Genomic DNA, 16,239 nt, shown 5'->3' with positions numbered 1-16,239 from the left:
AAGGAGAAGGAGAAGGAGAAGGAGAAGGAGAAGGAGAAGGAGAAGGAAGCCGCCTGCCCCCTCAAGCCCCCCAGCCCTGCTCTCTCTCAGAAGTGCCTGTGAGAATAGAAACCTGGCTGTGAGCTACCCCGCAGGATTTTTCTCTCTCCGATGCGCTTTCCTCCCCCCGGCGCTGTGACCGCGTCCCTCGGCTGCCAAAGGCCCAGGAATTAATCTCGGCCCGCGCTGACAGCGTTTACATTGGGCGCAGCTCAGATAAACCATATCAGAGCAGGAGCCGGGCGAGGAAGGAAGGGCCGCGCTCCTGCTTAGTGTCAGCCCCACCAGGGCGGCTGCGCCCCGGCCCCGCGGCGTCGCTCCAGCGCCCCGCGGCCCCATCCAGGCGGCTCCGAACCCCCCCAGGGCTGAGGGTGGCCGTGGGGAGGATTGGAGACAGGGGTGCTCCTGTACTTTACTTCTCTGTAGGTAACGGAGAATAAGAAGGGGAATTTGGGGGTCAGCAGGAGCTTGTGGGTTTGGTCCGCAGCCCTGTGTCCCCCGGGATGGGGACCTGGTGGGGGATGGAGCGTCCCCTGGCACCGGGCTGGGGTCTTTGCTCCTGTGCTCCTCAGACCGAGGGCATCTCCTCCCTGCGAGCTCACAAGGGCTGCTTTTTAACAACCATTTTAATAACTATTTGCACAGCACGGCTCTTGCAGCCCCTCGGCTCTCTCTGCCTTGCAGATGTGTTCCTGCCCAGCCCTTGCGACGACCTCTGGCTCTCCCCTTCAGCGTCTGCGGGCAGGCGGTGGGCAGAGGGTGGGGATGTGCCCCCCGGGACCCCACGCGGAGCCCCCATTCCCAGCGGGCAGGGCTGGCTGGGCTCTCTGCGGAACCCACGGCCAGCAGGGTCAGGCTGGGAGCCACCCAATTCCCCTTTCCCCCCATTCCCCACCCCATAAAACCCCACCGGGGCGGTTCCTAAAACCTCTGCTCCCTGGGGTAAGGGTTTCCTCCTGGAAAACATCATCCTGGGGCGGCGACACTGGGTTTTGGGATTTCCCAGGCACAGGGCAGCAGGAGGAGGAGGCAGCCCCAGCACCCAGGTGCCCACGGCAGCCCCCAGCACACCGCCAGCCTCCCGCGGCGCCTCTGCTCTCCCTTGGGTTTGGGTTTGGGTTCGGGTCACGGCGCGATCCTCACAGCCACCCCCGGCGACGGGACCCGGGGGTAAATATTAGTGCGAAGTGAAGGGCTGTGTAAATATTTTCGCTCGGCAAGGTAGTGATGAAGCTCCCGGCTGGAAAAAACCAGCCCCGTGTTCGTGGTTTCCAGTCAGCCCCAGCTCTGGCTAGTCTCAGAGCAGCGTGCGGAGGTCCCGGAGCCTCGTGGCCCCACCGCAAGCTCCCCGGAGCTGCCCGGTCCTTTCGCTCCTGGTTTCCAGGCCGACGTTTCCCACCTGGAGCACAGCACCTGCAGGCTTTGCTGACCCTTCCCTTCCGCCTGGGAGTGCTCGCAGGATGGGGCAGAGACTCCGAGGATGGCTTGTTCATCGCGGTAACAGCACCCAATGGTTTTCCCAAAAAAAGAGGCAGGAGGAGGAGACGGATCGAACCTGGTGCTCCCCTGCAGGGGCTGGCCTTTGGCTCCCCACTCCATGGCTGTGGCTAAGCAGCCCCATGGCTTTGTGGCCACGTGTTGCAGAGTGCCAGGAGCGGTGTCACCGGGGTCCCAGCACCCACAGGGGAAGAAACAGGCTCCCCTCGCACGGCCACGCCAGCCCCTATAGCTCAGGGAACCCAGCCCAGGAGCTATCCTGCTGCCTGCAGGGCCTGGAGAACCTCATCTCTGCCCTGACCCAAGGGGTGGCACTGGGCTCCCAGAGCACCCACCAGGCTCCCAGAGCCCCCAGGCAGCAGACATGGCCCTGATCCCTTCCTTCCTCCATCTCAGACCTCACCGAGACCCCCAGCCCCGGACCCTGGGAGCTGGTTGTGGCCTGGTGCTGGGGTTCTGTCACCCCCACGGGATGAGCTTTCTTCCCCCTGGAAGCCCGTTCTGGTGCCAAGGAACTTTTATTGGCACTAGCAGAGAGGAGCACGATAAGAGGCACCGCCTGGAGCCTTGCATCTCGAGGAAATGAGGCTTACGAGACAGTAACGTGCATCTGGCTGGCTGCTACCCATCCTCTGCCAGCAACGTTTGGACACGTTGGCCACTGCCAACCGAATCCAACAGTGATCCCAAACGCATCACGAGCCTGTTCTGCACGGCAGGGAGCTGGAAACACCCCAGAAGGAAACTGCACCGTGCTGGGACCCGTCCCACTGCAGCAGGACTCAGCCGATGCACATGAGGAGCCACGAGGGTTGGAGCAAAGACCTTGGCCTCTGCTGCTCGGGGAGCTGTTTGCTGTTCCTACAGGCTGGGAACCACCTCGTGGTCCTGGTCGCTGCCTCTCGTGGCCATCACCTCCATGGGTTTCCTTCCCAGCCCTGCCCCACTGCCTCCTGCAGCAGGGATGGAAAGGGGGGGTCCCTCGGGCACCTCCAGCAGCCCTAGGCAGAAGGGGGGTGAAGGGCAAATTGAATCCTGCTGCTGCTTTCTGTCCACGAGGCTGCACCACTGGTCCCCCACCGTGCAGCCGCAGGGCAGCCCCCGAGCCCCCATCAGGACGGCTGCAGCCCACCAGCCTCGCTGCCACCCCGCGGGAAAGAAACCAGGACGAGCTGGAGGGTTTTGATCGATTTATCCACTGAAGATACAAGTTTCAGTTTAATAACACCATTCTGTCTGGTTACAAACATACTAAAAACCTACAAAAAGGAAGAAAAAAACCAAAACAGTTACATCCATCGTACACTAGACGGCATGTATAAAACCAGCACGGAAGCGCCGAGAAACACGTACATGAAGAGCATCCGCAGCAGCATCGGTAACGGTACAGACACAGAGCTACATCAGAGCGCGCCGGCTCACGTCTGTGGGTCACTGGGGGACGGCTTCGGACAAACTAACGATTAGAGACAACTTCAGCTATGGAGAATAGTTAGCGGCGCAGCCCGTGGAACGGGTCAGAGCCCCGCGGGCAGCTTTATCCCTCCCGAAGTCGGTCCGCGGTGCGGTGGCGGCATTCCCGTCCTCGCCTGCCTTCCCGGTGCCGCCGCGGGTGGCCCTGAGCTGTCCTCGCACGGGCACCAGCACACCAGGGTTGAGCTCTGGTGGCCAAATTCTGGTCCCCCCTGGAGTCTCCGGGCAGGTTCCCCAGGGAGTGAGGGGTCCCAGCCCCCTGTGCTGGATCGAAGCACAAGGGTAGGGACGTGGCCAGACTCCCCGGCCCCACAGGGAGGTGATGGAGGGGGCACAAGGTCCTCAGGGGCTCCTTGGCTCTGGTGGAGTCAGTCTCTCTCGAGGTGTGGGTGTGAATGAGACGCAGCTATGTATGCACTAGCCATGGTGATGGGGTGGACGGGGTCTTTGTCCCACCCTGAACCCAACGCTCCCGCTGTCCTTGGGCACGGAGCACCCAGCTCCAGCCGGCCAAACGCGGTGCCAAATTAGGGGGGAAGTGGGTGTTCCCAAAGGGAGCCAAGAGGAGATGCTTGGGGCCAGATCCTGCCCTGGGGATGCCGAATCCCACCCCTCCAGCTCAGCACTCATCCTGCTGGCGGGGGCACAAACCTTTCCCACCGGCTCACGGGTCCAAGCCTGGCACCGAGGCTAAGCCAGCGGCACCGAGCCGCTGTATGAGCGAGGGGCCACATCCTGCCCTGCTGCCAGGGGAGGCAGCTCTGAGCAGGGCAGGCTCACGGGGGGCACAGGAGCACATGGGAGGCAAAGTGCCACACTTCCCGGAGGACAGGACGGCCACCAGCTGCCAGCTGGCTGTGACACCGAGCAGCTGCGCACGCTGGAGAGCCAAGCCCTGCCCTCCCTTTCCGCTCTTCCCCACCGCATTTTTCATCCCTCTGTCACTCCGGAATGATATTTTTTCCTTTTTCTGTTCATTTTCATCTCTCCCCAGATGACAATTTTCCCAATTTAAGCCATGGCTGCTTTGCTGAGGGCGGCAGAGCGGGGGCGTTCGCTTTATCTCTGTCTCTTCCCCGAGCAAGCTCTGCCCTGGCCACCTTCCCCACTTCATTTTTACTTCCTACAGAGCTGGTAAAAATAAACATGTTTTGTTTGCATATATTTGAGTGGCTCGCAATTTGGCTGATGGGGTGGATCCTCGAGGGACAGCAGCTGCACGCATCTGGATTTGGTTTAGAAAAGTATGTCTGGAAAATAAACAAGCCCGACACACACATGCGTGCACACATGCAGCCATGGGCCGGTTTTTCTAGACATGGAGAGGGAAAAAAGAGAATAAACTAAACAGAGGGGGGGGAAAAAAAAAGAAGAAACCAAACAATGTCCCAAGATCCTGCAGCTCTGGGGGTAATGTCTGAAGAGCATTGGGCACCAGCGGGGACAGGGCTCAGCCAGGCCCAGACCCCAAACCCACCTACCTTCATCCCCAACCTGGGCTGGCCACGTAAAGGAGTTGTCCAAGCCCTTGGGGACAGGGCTGTCCCCAGCCTGAGCCACCCCAGGGGTCTCACCAGGAGCTGGGGGAGGACACGAGGGTCCCTGCAGACACCTGGTCGATGGCTTTGACGTGGGGGAACCTCACTGCTGCCGGCTGCTCCCCCAAAGCCCGGGCACGCAGGTGGGTCAGAAGTGAACACGGGGACTTGGTGGCCTCCCCACGGTCACCTCCCGTCAAACCACATCCAGCTGGAGCCGATGGAGAGGGGCCCTTGGCAGAGCATTCCCATCCCCAAGCCCAGCCACAGAGCAGACGCCCCCCCCTTTCTTTCTAGCTGTAGCAATTTTCTGCTTCCTGCAGGGCCGCAGCTGAGCCCGGTTTTGGCTGAGGGGAGGGAGAGCAGAGGAAAAGGTTTCCACCCCAAAATAAAATCTCAGCCTGGAGAACATTAACCTCAGAAGGTTAACACGTGAACTTTTGTCTAAAGATGAAACGTCCCCATACGGCCCGGCAGAGCACGGCGAGTACTGAACTCGGCGAAAACACGCCTGGCTGGCCCCGAGGGTTTGGCAGAGGTCGGTGCAACTGCACTTGTGAGAGCCTGGTGATGCACGCACAAAAAAAACCTCGCGGCCCCGCTCCAAGCGATCGCTCCCTGCTTTGTGCTGGAGCGGGGCCAAGGGCTGACCAGGTCTTTTCCCATCTGCAAGGGGCCTGATCCTGACAGCGGCCAGCTGTGAGCACAGCTGGCGGTTGAAGGGTGCCTCTGCAAGCGGTGAGCAGCTGCTTGGACGCCAGAAGGTGCCGGCACCTTTAGGGGTGCAGGTTGGTGGGCTGAAATTCAGGGGTGCTGACTGCCAGGGACCCTGCTGCAGGGGCAGGGCCCCTCCTCACCCCATGCCCACCTTCCCAAGGCTGCTTTCGGGCTGTGACGTGCCTCCCTGGTTCAGGCAGGCCTTGGGATGCTGCTCACCGGTGGAAATCCTCCTCCTCTTCCTCCTCCTGGCAGCTTTCTCCCCCCTCGCTCTGCCTCTCCGAGGGGCTGAAGGCTCTCCTGCTGGCTCCCCTGGCAGCCTGCGAGCCAGGAAGGTGCAGGAGCACCACCAAGGGGCTCCGGGTCCTCCCCAGATCCCCCTTTGCCTAAAGCCAGGGGGCAATGGGACAAAGCCCAGGCTGCACATAACTGAGCTCAGAGGATGCGAGAAAGCCTCCAGAGCTGGTGTGTGCCCCCCTGTGCGGGCTCCCACCTACCCAGAGCAAAACCCCGTTACAGCCAAAGAAGGGAGGAAGGAGAAAACCCCAACACATCTGTAGGAACAGGCACACGGGGCTGGCAGGCACAGGAGCCCCGGGGACCTCTCCAGATTGTATCCAGCTTCTTAGGGGAGAGGCTGGGGCAGAAAAAGATCCCAAACAACGCGAGCAAAAAGGATTCCCTGCGGGTGCTTACAAGAAGAGAGGAGCCAGCTGTGGGCGAGCAGAGCAGGAATTCCTGGCTGCTCACACACAAACTTCAATAGGTGACATTGCCTTTAAGTGTAAGGGACAGCTTGGGCAGTACCAGGTGGCACGGATGCCAAGCTTCCTAGCTAACTACCATCCCTGGACTCCCACCAGCCGGCCCCCAGGCCCCCTACAAAGCTAACATGTCCGCGGGAGGTAACGGGGGGCCCCCCCTCTGCCGGGACAGGTGGGAGCACTGCCGGGCCCACGAGGTCCTCCTGCATGGGGGGATTTCTACCAGGCACTTCATCTGGAGGAGCCCAGCCTCACCAAGAGGGCAGGAATATTCTTTACGTAAAAGCTTTGATTTTAGCAGGGCAGGAGCCTTCCTTCACCCCCAGGAATCCCTCCTGCTGCAGCCACTTCATCTTTCCCTCTCTTAATTCCCAATTTCCCCTTCTCGTCCTGACTCCACGTCCCTGCCAGACAGGCAGACACGCACACACAAGCTACCAGGGCTGTGGGCAGCAGCCCAGGCACGACACGTGCCACCTGAACCCATCCTCACGCACATCCCTGCCATCAGCATCATCCCCGCGGGACCCACGGGCGGGCTCATGCACCCACCCGGAGGCACTCCGTCCTTCCCTTTTCTCTCTCCCAACGGGGCCAAGTGGCACATCCATCCGTCCCCTTGCTCCCTGCAGCCCCGGGACGGTCTGCAACAGGCAGCCGAGAGCTGCGGGTGAGGAGGGCAAGGAGCACTGGCCCGGGGACGCAGAGGGCGCGGGGCAGCCCTGCGAGGCTGCGGGGAGCGGTGCAGGCAAAGCGAAGCGCAGTGTCGGGGAGGGCAGCCGGTGGGCCCGAAAAAAAAAGCAAGGAGCTGGGTTTCCCCGAGGGGCTTTGCATGGAAAGCGAGGGCGGTCGAGGGTGGTTTCACCCAGCGGTGAGCTGCACGCTGCTGCCTTTCGGCACAGCTCGCCCGAGGGACGCGGCGGCGGCGAGCGCGGGATCCGGTGATGGACGGGCCGGGATGGGAGGATGGAGCCCACAACCAACGCACCCCCTGCTTCACCCCGACCCGCCCGCACCCTTCGTGGTTCTTTTTGGCTTGTCGTTGTGATTTATTATTTTTTTAAACCCTATAGAGATCAAATTATGACTTGGCAGCTCCCGGAGCCGGCCCCACCGGGCTCCCCAGACCGAGCGAAAGATCTTTTGAGAAGAGACCAGGGCGGGGTCCTGGCATGAGCGACCCCCTCCCCGCCCCTCACCCGTGCCCGCTGTCCCTCACAGGGTGGCGTTGGGGTATGGCGCCCAGCCCACCTCCTTGTACGCCGCCGTGACGTGGGTGTAGATGAGGGTCCGCATCTTGGTCCAGGCGCCGTGCGCCTCCGGGGTGAAGTCGTTGCCGTACGCCTCGGAGATGACCTCCAGCAGGACGCCAGTGAGTTTCTGGGGGGATAAGGGGTTAATGAACTCCGCAGGCAGCGCAAAATAATGAAATCAAACTTTTTTTTCCTAAGGAAATTCATTGCCCTGGGTGAGTTCTGGGAAGGACAGCCCTCTGCGGGGTGGGTGCAGGGTGTCAGGTCTCACAACACCCCGGGGCAGGGGATGGGGCAGGTACCCAGCCTGCGTGGGACAAGGGACACTGCTCGTGCTCTCAAGCCTCCCCCTAATTTCAGCACCTCTCATGCTTTAAGTGCCCTCCACCCTTGATTTCTAGAAGACCTGATGAGGGGACATACATCCACGACTGTGCTGGAAGGGGTTGCAGGATACCGGTGGGTGGGGAGAGGTCCCTGAAACCCCAGTGCTCCAGCAGTGGCTGCATTTGGGAACGGTGCTCTGCACAGGACAGCATCTTGATGGGAAAACACAGCCTCGTGGGGAGCACCCCACAAACCTCCAGCCTCAGATCAAGAACGAGCAGCATCTCCACACCACCGCTCCCTCTCCCCAGTTCCAAAAACATCCCCCAAATATTTTTACTCCCATGCTTTACCTTGAAGTAGACGGGCTCCACTTTGTGCTTGAGGGCGTGGGCCTTGCCCACCAGGGCCAGGACGGAGGAGACCTTCTCCGGGTCGTTGAGGTTCTCCACCACGGTGTTAATGGCCCCCATGACCCGCTGGGCGTGCTTGCGCAGCTGCAAGCTCCTCTCCATCTCCAGCGTGTCGTCCATGTGCTTGAACTGGCTGAAGTACTGCTTGGCTGACGGGAAGTTGACGAAAAACCTTCGGAGAGAGGACAGACACGAAGTGCAGCGAGGAGACGGAGCAGAGAACGGAGAGGTGGAGGCGCTGGGAGCGACCCCACCGGGCTGGGCACAGGCAGGGCTGGCTCCTCACGGAGCTCCCAGGGGAATTCAGCAGGGTAACGCCTTGCTCCCAAACCTCCCCTATCTGCTACGACAGCATCCCAGCTGGATGCTCACCAACAAAGCAGGGGCACAGCTGAGTTCTTTATCACCATATTCATACCCTTATCGTCATACCCAGACCAAGTTCTTTATCATCATACCCAGAGGCTTCAGCCCAGGCGCGCCAGACGCCGCATCCACCCCCCGGACATCAGAGCACCACGTCCTGGCTCAGAACGTGAGACAGGAGCATCCCAAACCCCTCCTTCAGCTCAGCCAGCCTCTCCCTGCCCCAGTCCCACTGTGAGCCCAAGGGCTTCCTTCCAGCTCCCCCACCCCATGAGCCTGCCCAGGATGCCCCCAGCCCCAAAGATCTCACCAAAAGATCTTCAGCAAGGTCTCAGCTCCAAGTGCTAAACGCACATCCCTGCCCATCCATGCCAGGAGCCACCTCCAGCTGCACAAGCACACCCCACAAGCAGCCAGCACAGCCCCTCAGCACCTGGGGACCCTCTTTTCTGGAGGATCAATCAACCCCAATGAAACACAGCTGGAGCAAACGAAGCAGGCGGCTGTCCCCAGGCCCCACGCACCCCTTCCCCACCCCTCCCTACCTCCCCCCAGGACCAGCTGGGATCCTCGTTCCCCCATTGCCACCCCACGGGCAGTGGGAATTCGGGGCCCAGGCTCGTTTGCTGCTTTGTTCCCTTGTTCCCTGCCTGTCCCTGCTCCCTCGGCTCGCCGCCGCTTCCCCGAGGCACCTGGGATTCATCAGGCGGCCCCAAAATAGGCTCCGGAGGTGTGAAGAGTGCGCGGCGGAAAGGATGGGGGAGGAAGGAAGGTGGAAAGGGGGAGACGAGGTGGGAAGGACAGTGGTTCCTCCCTGCTCCAAGGGTTTTCTGTCCCACCTCCCTGCCGGCACCCCACAGATTTCCCCCCACCGTGCCCTGTTGTCCCTGCAGCCCCCAGCTTTCAGCTCAAGCCGGCACCAAGATCAAGGATGTTCAGCCCTACGAGGGCAGAGCTCGGGTTTTGGCTGTCCCCATTCATGGATTTTCCCCTCGTGCTGCCCAGACGTCCTCCTCCCAAGCTCCCCAAAAAGCCCCATTTAGCTCCAGCTCACGGGCACGATGCGAGGAAATAGTCCTGGCACAAACCAGGCTGCAGCCAGCGGGACCCCCAGGACCCCAGGGACCACGGGGGGTAAAAAGAGGGACCAAAAAGGAGCCCCCGGGGCCGTGGCCTCCCATGGCACCGACCTCACCCACGGCATCGCCGGCACCTCCCTGCCTCCCCTGTGGGCTCCGCCGGCAGTGGGGACGGATCCGACCCCAACGCCCCGCGAGGAAACGTCGGCGGGGCCAGGCCAAGAGAGGGAGCGAGCCTCTCTCCCTTGCTAATAAACAGAGAAGATTAATTTAACACAAAGGTTAAATATAACCAGGGGGAAGGAGAACAAAAAAAAAAAAAAAAAATAGAAGAGGAAGAAATAAAATAACTCAAACAATACCGAATTAGAAGAGGTGTTTGTTGTTTTTTTCCCCATCTACAGAACATTTTTTGAGTTCAAACATCTCAGGCTCTGGAATTTTGTTGGCTCGTTGTGTGTGTGTGCATGTGTTTGGGGTTTTTTCTTTGCTGGAGTCATTAAAAATATGACATTTACCATTGCATATCACACAAAATTATGATTGATGGAAAGCAGACGCCCGAATACCGATCTCATTAAATTTCTTTTTAAGCGATCCCGTTCTGCGCCCGCTAATTTGTTCCCTGGGAGCTACATCTGGACGGGGCGGGCAGGATGTCAGAGCTGCCTTCCTCCCTCTTTTGCCCTTCTAACAACTTTAAGGACGCCGAAGGAAATAATTAAGGTGCAAACCATGCCGTCCCCGTGAACCTGTTTGGCGCTCTGAAGCTCGCCTTTCCCCGTCTTCCTCCCTCTGCCCATCCCTGCAGGGTAAAAGGAGCAGGGAGAAAACCTCCAAACCCAACAATTTCCTTCCTTCCCTGCGCTCCGAGCTCTGGCTGGAGGCAGGACACGGGGCCCTTCGTCATCCTCAGACCCTCGGTGCTTCATTCCCCTGGCAAACCGCAGGGAAAAACTGGCACTGAGCCCTCCGAGCTGCGGGGGGACTTCAGGCAGAAGCGGGGAGCGCTTGGAGACTTGGAGAGCACTTGGAGAGGTTTTCCTGCGAGTGCTTCCGTGCCCAACCTGCAGTCTATCGGCTTGTTTTTGGGGCTGGGGCTGCCAGGCCCCGCATGTGTTGGCAGAGGAAGGGAGCGAAGGGGCCGGGATGCCCCGATGAAGCCCAGGGAGGTTTGGGGAGAAGGCAGCGACCCCCGGCACGCATCCTGCCTGCTGTGCGCCCAGCTCGCAGCCCCACGTCCTCGCTGCCTGCCCCATCACGTGGGAATTCAGCCTCTCAGGCAAACCCTGGGGCTGGGGGTGAGGAGAGCAGTGGATGAACGAATTAACAGAGCTTTGGCTTTCCCACCGCCCTTCAGTTTCCTGCATCCCCTTCTCCCAGAGCCTTCATCCCCAACATCATCCTCAGCCCCTCCACGCACACATCCCAGCCTCTCCTGCCTATGGCAGTGGCACAGCGCAGGGACGGCCACATTGGTCCCACCTGCAGGTCCCCGGTCCCCATGGGGTGCTTTGGAGTCCCCCCGGGACCTCCCCATGGCCATAGGGCCATGGGGATACCCACGCAGCCACGTCCCCCCTGAGCATCCCACAGGGTGCTGCAGTCCCACGGGACACACAGCCACGAACCAAAGGCACCTTTGAGCACCCCCCCCCCCTTTTTCTACCTCCTGGGGGGCTGCCATATAAAAAAAAAATCACCTTCCTCTCGCCTGCCCCTGTTACCAGAGCACAGTCCCGTTGGTCTCCGTCTGGCCTTTCCTCCAGAAAAACATCAATCCAGACGGGCCGCGACGATTCACGAGCGCGTGATGTGCCGTGGGATGGGGACATCCCCACCGGGGGGTCAGCCTTGTCTCTGGGCCCCTTCCCAAGAAAATATTTCAGGGAGGGATCTCGGCGAGCTGCTTTGCTCCGAAAATTTACCATCCGGCAGCCGGAGAGGGGCTCCTTGCCCCACGGCACACCTGGACACAGCGCACGTCGGCATCGGGGAGCAGCTGCAGGATTGTGCCTTTAAATGCCATTTTGGGGGCTTCAACCCATTTAATCTGGGGGCTTCAGCCCATTTAATTTTGTGGATTCAGCCTGTTTAATTTGGGGGCTTCAATCCATTTAGTTTGTGGGTCTTAACCCATTTAATTTGGGGGCTTCAGCCCATTTAATTTAGGGGCTTCAACCCATTTAATTTGGGGGCTTCAGCCCATTTAATTTGGGGGATTCAGCCTGTTTAATTTGGGGGATTCAGCCCGTTTAATCAATTCAGCCAGCTGAAAAACACCAGACCATTTTTTCCACCCAGCAGACCGATTACTCAAGCTCTTTGGTATTTTCTCCCAATTCTTAGGACGGCGCCAGGCGCGCGAGGAGCGCCTCTCCGTTTCAAAGCCCTTTGCCGGCCGTCGGAGGCCAGGTGTGTCAGCTCGGACAAGCAGCTGCCGAAACCCGGGGGCCTGATTCTGCCTTCTCTGCCCCTCCTACACCTCTGCTTCGCGTGCGAGAGGGAGAGCAGAGACGGAGGGGTGGGGAAGGCAAAAAAATGGAAATGTGGAAAGGTGACGGTGGGTCTGGAGCAGTGACGGGGGAAGGGGAAGGGAGAACCCCCCCCCCCGGGACACGGCACAGCTCTCGCGTTCGATGTGGGTTTGACTAATGGGAACTATCCCTGGCTTTCATCCCCACGAGCCCGGGGGGATCCATAAAGTTTTGTGGTCCCACATCCGCGACCGCAGAGCGTGTGTGTGGGTGTGGGAGCGGCCGTGTGCGGCCGGCAGGGCACGGGGGGCTTTTACGGCTTCCCAGGCTTCGTCGGGGGGCTGTGAAGGAGCCGGGACCCCGAGCCCCAGCGGTGCTCAGCCCCTCTCGTGTCGGGCACTGCTGCGTGGGCACCGGGGGGCTCTGAGCAGATGCCGGAGCTCTGCGCCCAGGCTCCTCCGCCACGAGGTCTCCGACGGGGAGAGTTTTCCAAAAAGAAACAAATCCTCAGTTACGGGTGGGGAAACTGAGGCACGGCGACGGGCCTGGGGGCATGGGGAGGACACACGTGAGCATCAGCCCTGAGCTGGCCGGGGTGACCCAGCCAAAATAAAACCCCAAACGTGCAGGTCGGGGGTCTGGAGCCCCATCCAGCCCCAACCCCAAAACCAGCCCCAGCAAGGGTTAAGGCAGCTGCTGCGAAATGGATCCCGGCAGCGTTACCCACAGAGGGCCCCGAGCTCCCGAGGAGGAGGAGGAGGAGGAGGAAGACGAGGAGCCTGTGCTTCCTCCGGCGCGAGGCTCCCCCACCGAGGGAATTGACAATTAGCGACAGTTCTAACCGCACGGCGCACATTCCCATGGCCCGGTGGCCGCTCAGCCAGAAGTCCCCATTATTCCTGTTCACGTCCCGCTGGACCCCGCGAGCTCAGGACCCCGCTGTGCCGCTGGAAGGGACCCATCTGCTGCAGGCACCAGGGCTGGGAGCCCGCCGGGTGTGACCCCGTGCCTCAGTTTCCCCAGCTGCCAACAGAGGCTGGGAGGAGAAGAGTGGAAACGCTGGGGACGGAGAGGAGGGAGCGGCGCTGAGACCTGCTGCAGGTTCCCCGCGGGACCCCCTCAGGCCGGGCCTGGTTTTTGGGTGGGCATCACTGCCTCTGCCCTGGGGGCACAGGATCAGGCCCCGGTTTGGTTTTGACCCTTTATTTCTGAGCCCCCATGTGCATCCTGCATGGCAATGGTCGCTCCCTGCCCCGAGCAGCTCCTAGGGCATGGACCAGGGGCTGAGCAGGAGCACAGGGAGCAAGCCTCCACCACAAGACGAGCACAACCCCCCGGTCACCGCCTCCACAACAGAAATACGGCTTCTGATCGACCTGCCGGGCTTTATGGGGCTGCACATGGGGTATTGCTGGGGAGGGACCCATGGCCATGCAGCCCCTGCCGCTCTCCCCAAGCCGCCTTCTTGCACTCCCCGTTCTCCCTGAAAGTGCAGACCCCACCTGAGGCATCCCAGGGATGCCCCGGTGTGGGAGCAGGGCTGGGATCACCGGGGCACGGCCGTGGTAAAGGCTCCCAGCGAGCCCGGGTTCATCCCAGGTGCCAGCTCTGTCCTGCCCCGCTGGCGTTTGGGGACACCCCTCAGCACGGTGCCACAGCTCTCCCTGGGGACAAGAAACCCGGACCAGAAACTTGTGCTGGGAGAGTTTCGGTCGGGACCAGAGCTCGGCCACGTGGTTCCCAATGCCGCACCTCGCTGTCCTCGTCCCCAGCCCTGCTCCGAGCCTGTCACCGTGCCGTGGGGACACCGAAAGCAAGGAGATTTGCCCAGGGCAAGGAGCTGGCCATGCACAGCTGCCGGCCAAATCCTGCCCACCTCTTGCTGGCACTGGCACGGCCATCCCGGCTGCTGCAGGGGGCTCAATGACAGCTGCGGGGACCCCCACCCCCCATTCTCCGCTCTCTTCCACCTCCTCTCCCCCTGCCATGTGCCGAAGCTCGCAGGAACGGGAAAAGGGGAATGGAAAAGGGGAATATGGCATCCCCCAGACCTCTGCCCCATGCAGGCTTCATGCCAGGCCCTGGGGGTTTGGTTCCCCAGGTGCTCGTGGGGAAGGCTGAGGGTAAGATTTAGGCGCTGAACCTACAAAGTGGCGGATGGAAACCCCGCTGTGCTCTGCAGCTCCCGTGGGCTCGGCGCACCAACTCCCAGCCCCGGGAAAACTTTTGGGTGGTTGTTAATAAAAGTGCGTGCGCGCGAGGGGCTCTCCACGCACAGAGCCCCACTGTGGGGGCACAGGAGGAGGTCACAGCCCCGTCCCCTCCTTGGGGTGCGTGGGGCTGGGTGCTGGCAAGGAGAGCCCCACCAGGGAGACCCCCCCTTTGCTGCTCCCCAGGGCGGTGGGTGCCGGAGCCCCTCTGCTGTCTGCCAACAGGTCGGTGCAGGCAGCTCGCCTGCGCCTCTGCCCGTCCCCCTCTCCCCCTTTTAAATAAGGGAAAGGCTCGGTGCTCAGCACCACCGACACCGCGAGCGCTCAGCATCCCTGCAGCCCCGCGGGATTCATCTCAGCGCCTTCCCCAGGCACGGGTCGCACCCCAAACAACGGGGTCAGGGACAAGAAAACCCTCCTGCCCCTATTTCCCCCCATGGAGCCTCTTCCCCTTTTTTGCTTTTCGGGGGCTTTGCACTTGCCCATCTCTCTGCCACCCAACCCCACGCTGGTGGTGGATGCTCCGTGCCATGGGGCGATGCTGTGAGCCATGGGGGATGCTCTGAGCCATGGGGGATGCTCTGAGCCATCAGACGATGCCCGACGCCTCGGGCAATGCCCCGTGCCCTGCTCCTGGTCCTGCTCGGTCCCTGCCCCCCCCGGTCCTGCTGTCCCCCCCCCCTGCCTGTGCCCTCCGCACCCCCTCCCGCAGCCAACTTCGGCGCTCTCCTTCCCGCCGACGCTGCCGCCGGAGGGACAGATGGTGCCCTCGGAGACACCTGCTTGGGTTTTGTCTTGGCTCCCAACTTGCATTATTTCACCCGCCAGCCTGGTACGTACCAAAGCCATCCGCACGGATCTATTTGGGGGGGGGGGGGGGGGGGAAAAAAAAAAAATAACAACAACAAAAAACCCACAACAAACCCAACCCAGCCCCGGCGAGCCGAGCCCGGCGCCGCTCTCCCTCCTCCGCGCTCCCCCACCTCCGCGCGCAGGCTAAGGTGACCTTTCCGAGGGAAGCAGCTTCCCACAAAGTCCCCGCAGAGAGGCTCCCCCGCTCCCCCCGCCGCCGCCCCCCGGCTCGAACGTGTTGAAATCAGAGGAGTGCTGTGAAACCGTCCCCGCGCCGAGCCAAGCGATGCACCGAGCAGGCTCCCCACTCGCTGTCATTCATCGCATTCCAGTTCTATATATTGTTCTGCCTCTTTCTTAGCTATAAAGGGATGCGCTTGGATCCGCTCCTCTTTATTTTTATTATTTTTTTTTAAATACCTGATGAGCACGGAGACCCCAACGTCCTCGCAGTTTGCGTATACTCTGCTCCATGTCTCTTGAATCACCTTCTTTTCCGCCTCCGAGATCTCTTCACTTCTTTCCCACCTCTCGATCTCCATTTCTCCCTGGACTTTCTCCATGGGAAGCAGCCGGCACGATCCTCCGGGAAGCCAGGAGGAGGCTCGGGGAGATGCGTGTGAGTGTGCGCGGGGATCTCCTGCGAGAAGAGAAAAGGTGTCTGCTCGGCGGCCGCGCGGGCGCTGGCGGCTCTGCCGGCTGTGCGAGCGCAGCGGGCGCTGCCTGCCTGCCTGAGTGCGTGATTTTAAGAAAACAGCCCCGGGGTCGGGTGCCTGCGGTTAGACCTCAGGGCTCCCCGTGCTGCCCATGGCTGCGGCGAGCCTCAGCTCAGCCTGGCTGCGTGCGGCTGACTGATGGGAAACTGCCGAAAAGTAAAATATTCAAAGGCATTGCAAGACCAGCCTCTTCCCCAATGTGTGAACGTGAGCTCACTTTCTCCCTCTCTCCTCCTCTCTCCCACTCCTCCCTCCTGCTCTCTCTGACTCTTTTTTTTTTTTTTTTGAGAGGCAGAGAGGAGGAAGAGGCTCTGGGCAGCATCAGGACGGTGCGCTGGGGGGGGGGGGGGGGGAGCTGGAAGTTTTTTGAGATTTTTTTTTTTTTTTTTCTTGTAAACAGAGCAGAGGAAATTCCAGATCCGAAGCGCGCCGTTAAACTTATCCCAGCAGCTGGCTCGGCTGAGCGATGCCTCTCCTCCTCTTGCCCCGGCGCTACCTCATTTTGCAAGCGCTCGTGT

The 16,239-nt window shown here is 60.9% G+C and overlaps 1 protein-coding gene across 2 annotated transcripts; it reads right to left on the bottom strand.

The window, feature by feature from the left end:
* Positions 1-2,711: 2,711 nt before the first annotated feature.
* Positions 2,712-15,962, bottom strand: CYGB (cytoglobin). 2 transcript variants are annotated; one of them, XM_035342194.1, is made up of 3 exons: positions 15,426-15,962; positions 7,962-8,193; positions 2,712-7,408 (listed from the first exon to the last, which is right to left on the bottom strand). In XM_035342194.1, the coding sequence occupies exons 1-3, from the start codon at positions 15,566-15,568 to the stop codon at positions 7,244-7,246; spliced, it is 540 nt and encodes a 179-aa protein (XP_035198085.1). In that variant the 5' UTR covers positions 15,569-15,962; the 3' UTR covers positions 2,712-7,243. The 2 variants fall into 2 exon arrangements, with proteins under 2 accessions (XP_035198085.1, XP_035198086.1); XM_035342195.1 differs by lacking the exon at positions 15,426-15,962 and adding an exon at positions 8,394-8,482.
* Between the last annotated feature and the right edge of the window lie 277 nt (positions 15,963-16,239).

The sequence above is a fragment of the Oxyura jamaicensis genome, chromosome 18, assembly GCF_011077185.1.
Source record: "Oxyura jamaicensis isolate SHBP4307 breed ruddy duck chromosome 18, BPBGC_Ojam_1.0, whole genome shotgun sequence".
Lineage (NCBI taxonomy): Eukaryota > Metazoa > Chordata > Aves > Anseriformes > Anatidae > Oxyura > Oxyura jamaicensis.
The sequence above is the reverse complement of the archived record's forward strand: the minus strand, read 5'-3'. Positions and strand labels throughout refer to the sequence as shown.

What these genes read in the sequence shown, in the direction of transcription:
- CYGB (XM_035342194.1), bottom strand. Translation starts at nt 15,568, where the DNA reads ATGGAGAAAGTCCAGGGAGAAATGGAGATCGAGAGGTGGGAAAGAAGT. An exon ending in GGGGTCTCCGTGCTCATCAG is followed by an intron (nt 8,194 to 15,425) that starts GTATTTAAAAAA and finishes CTCTCTCCGAAG; the next exon opens with GTTTTTCGTCAACTTCCCGT. An exon ending in TGGAGCCCGTCTACTTCAAG is followed by an intron (nt 7,409 to 7,961) that starts GTAAAGCATGGG and finishes TTATCCCCCCAG; the next exon opens with AAACTCACTGGCGTCCTGCT.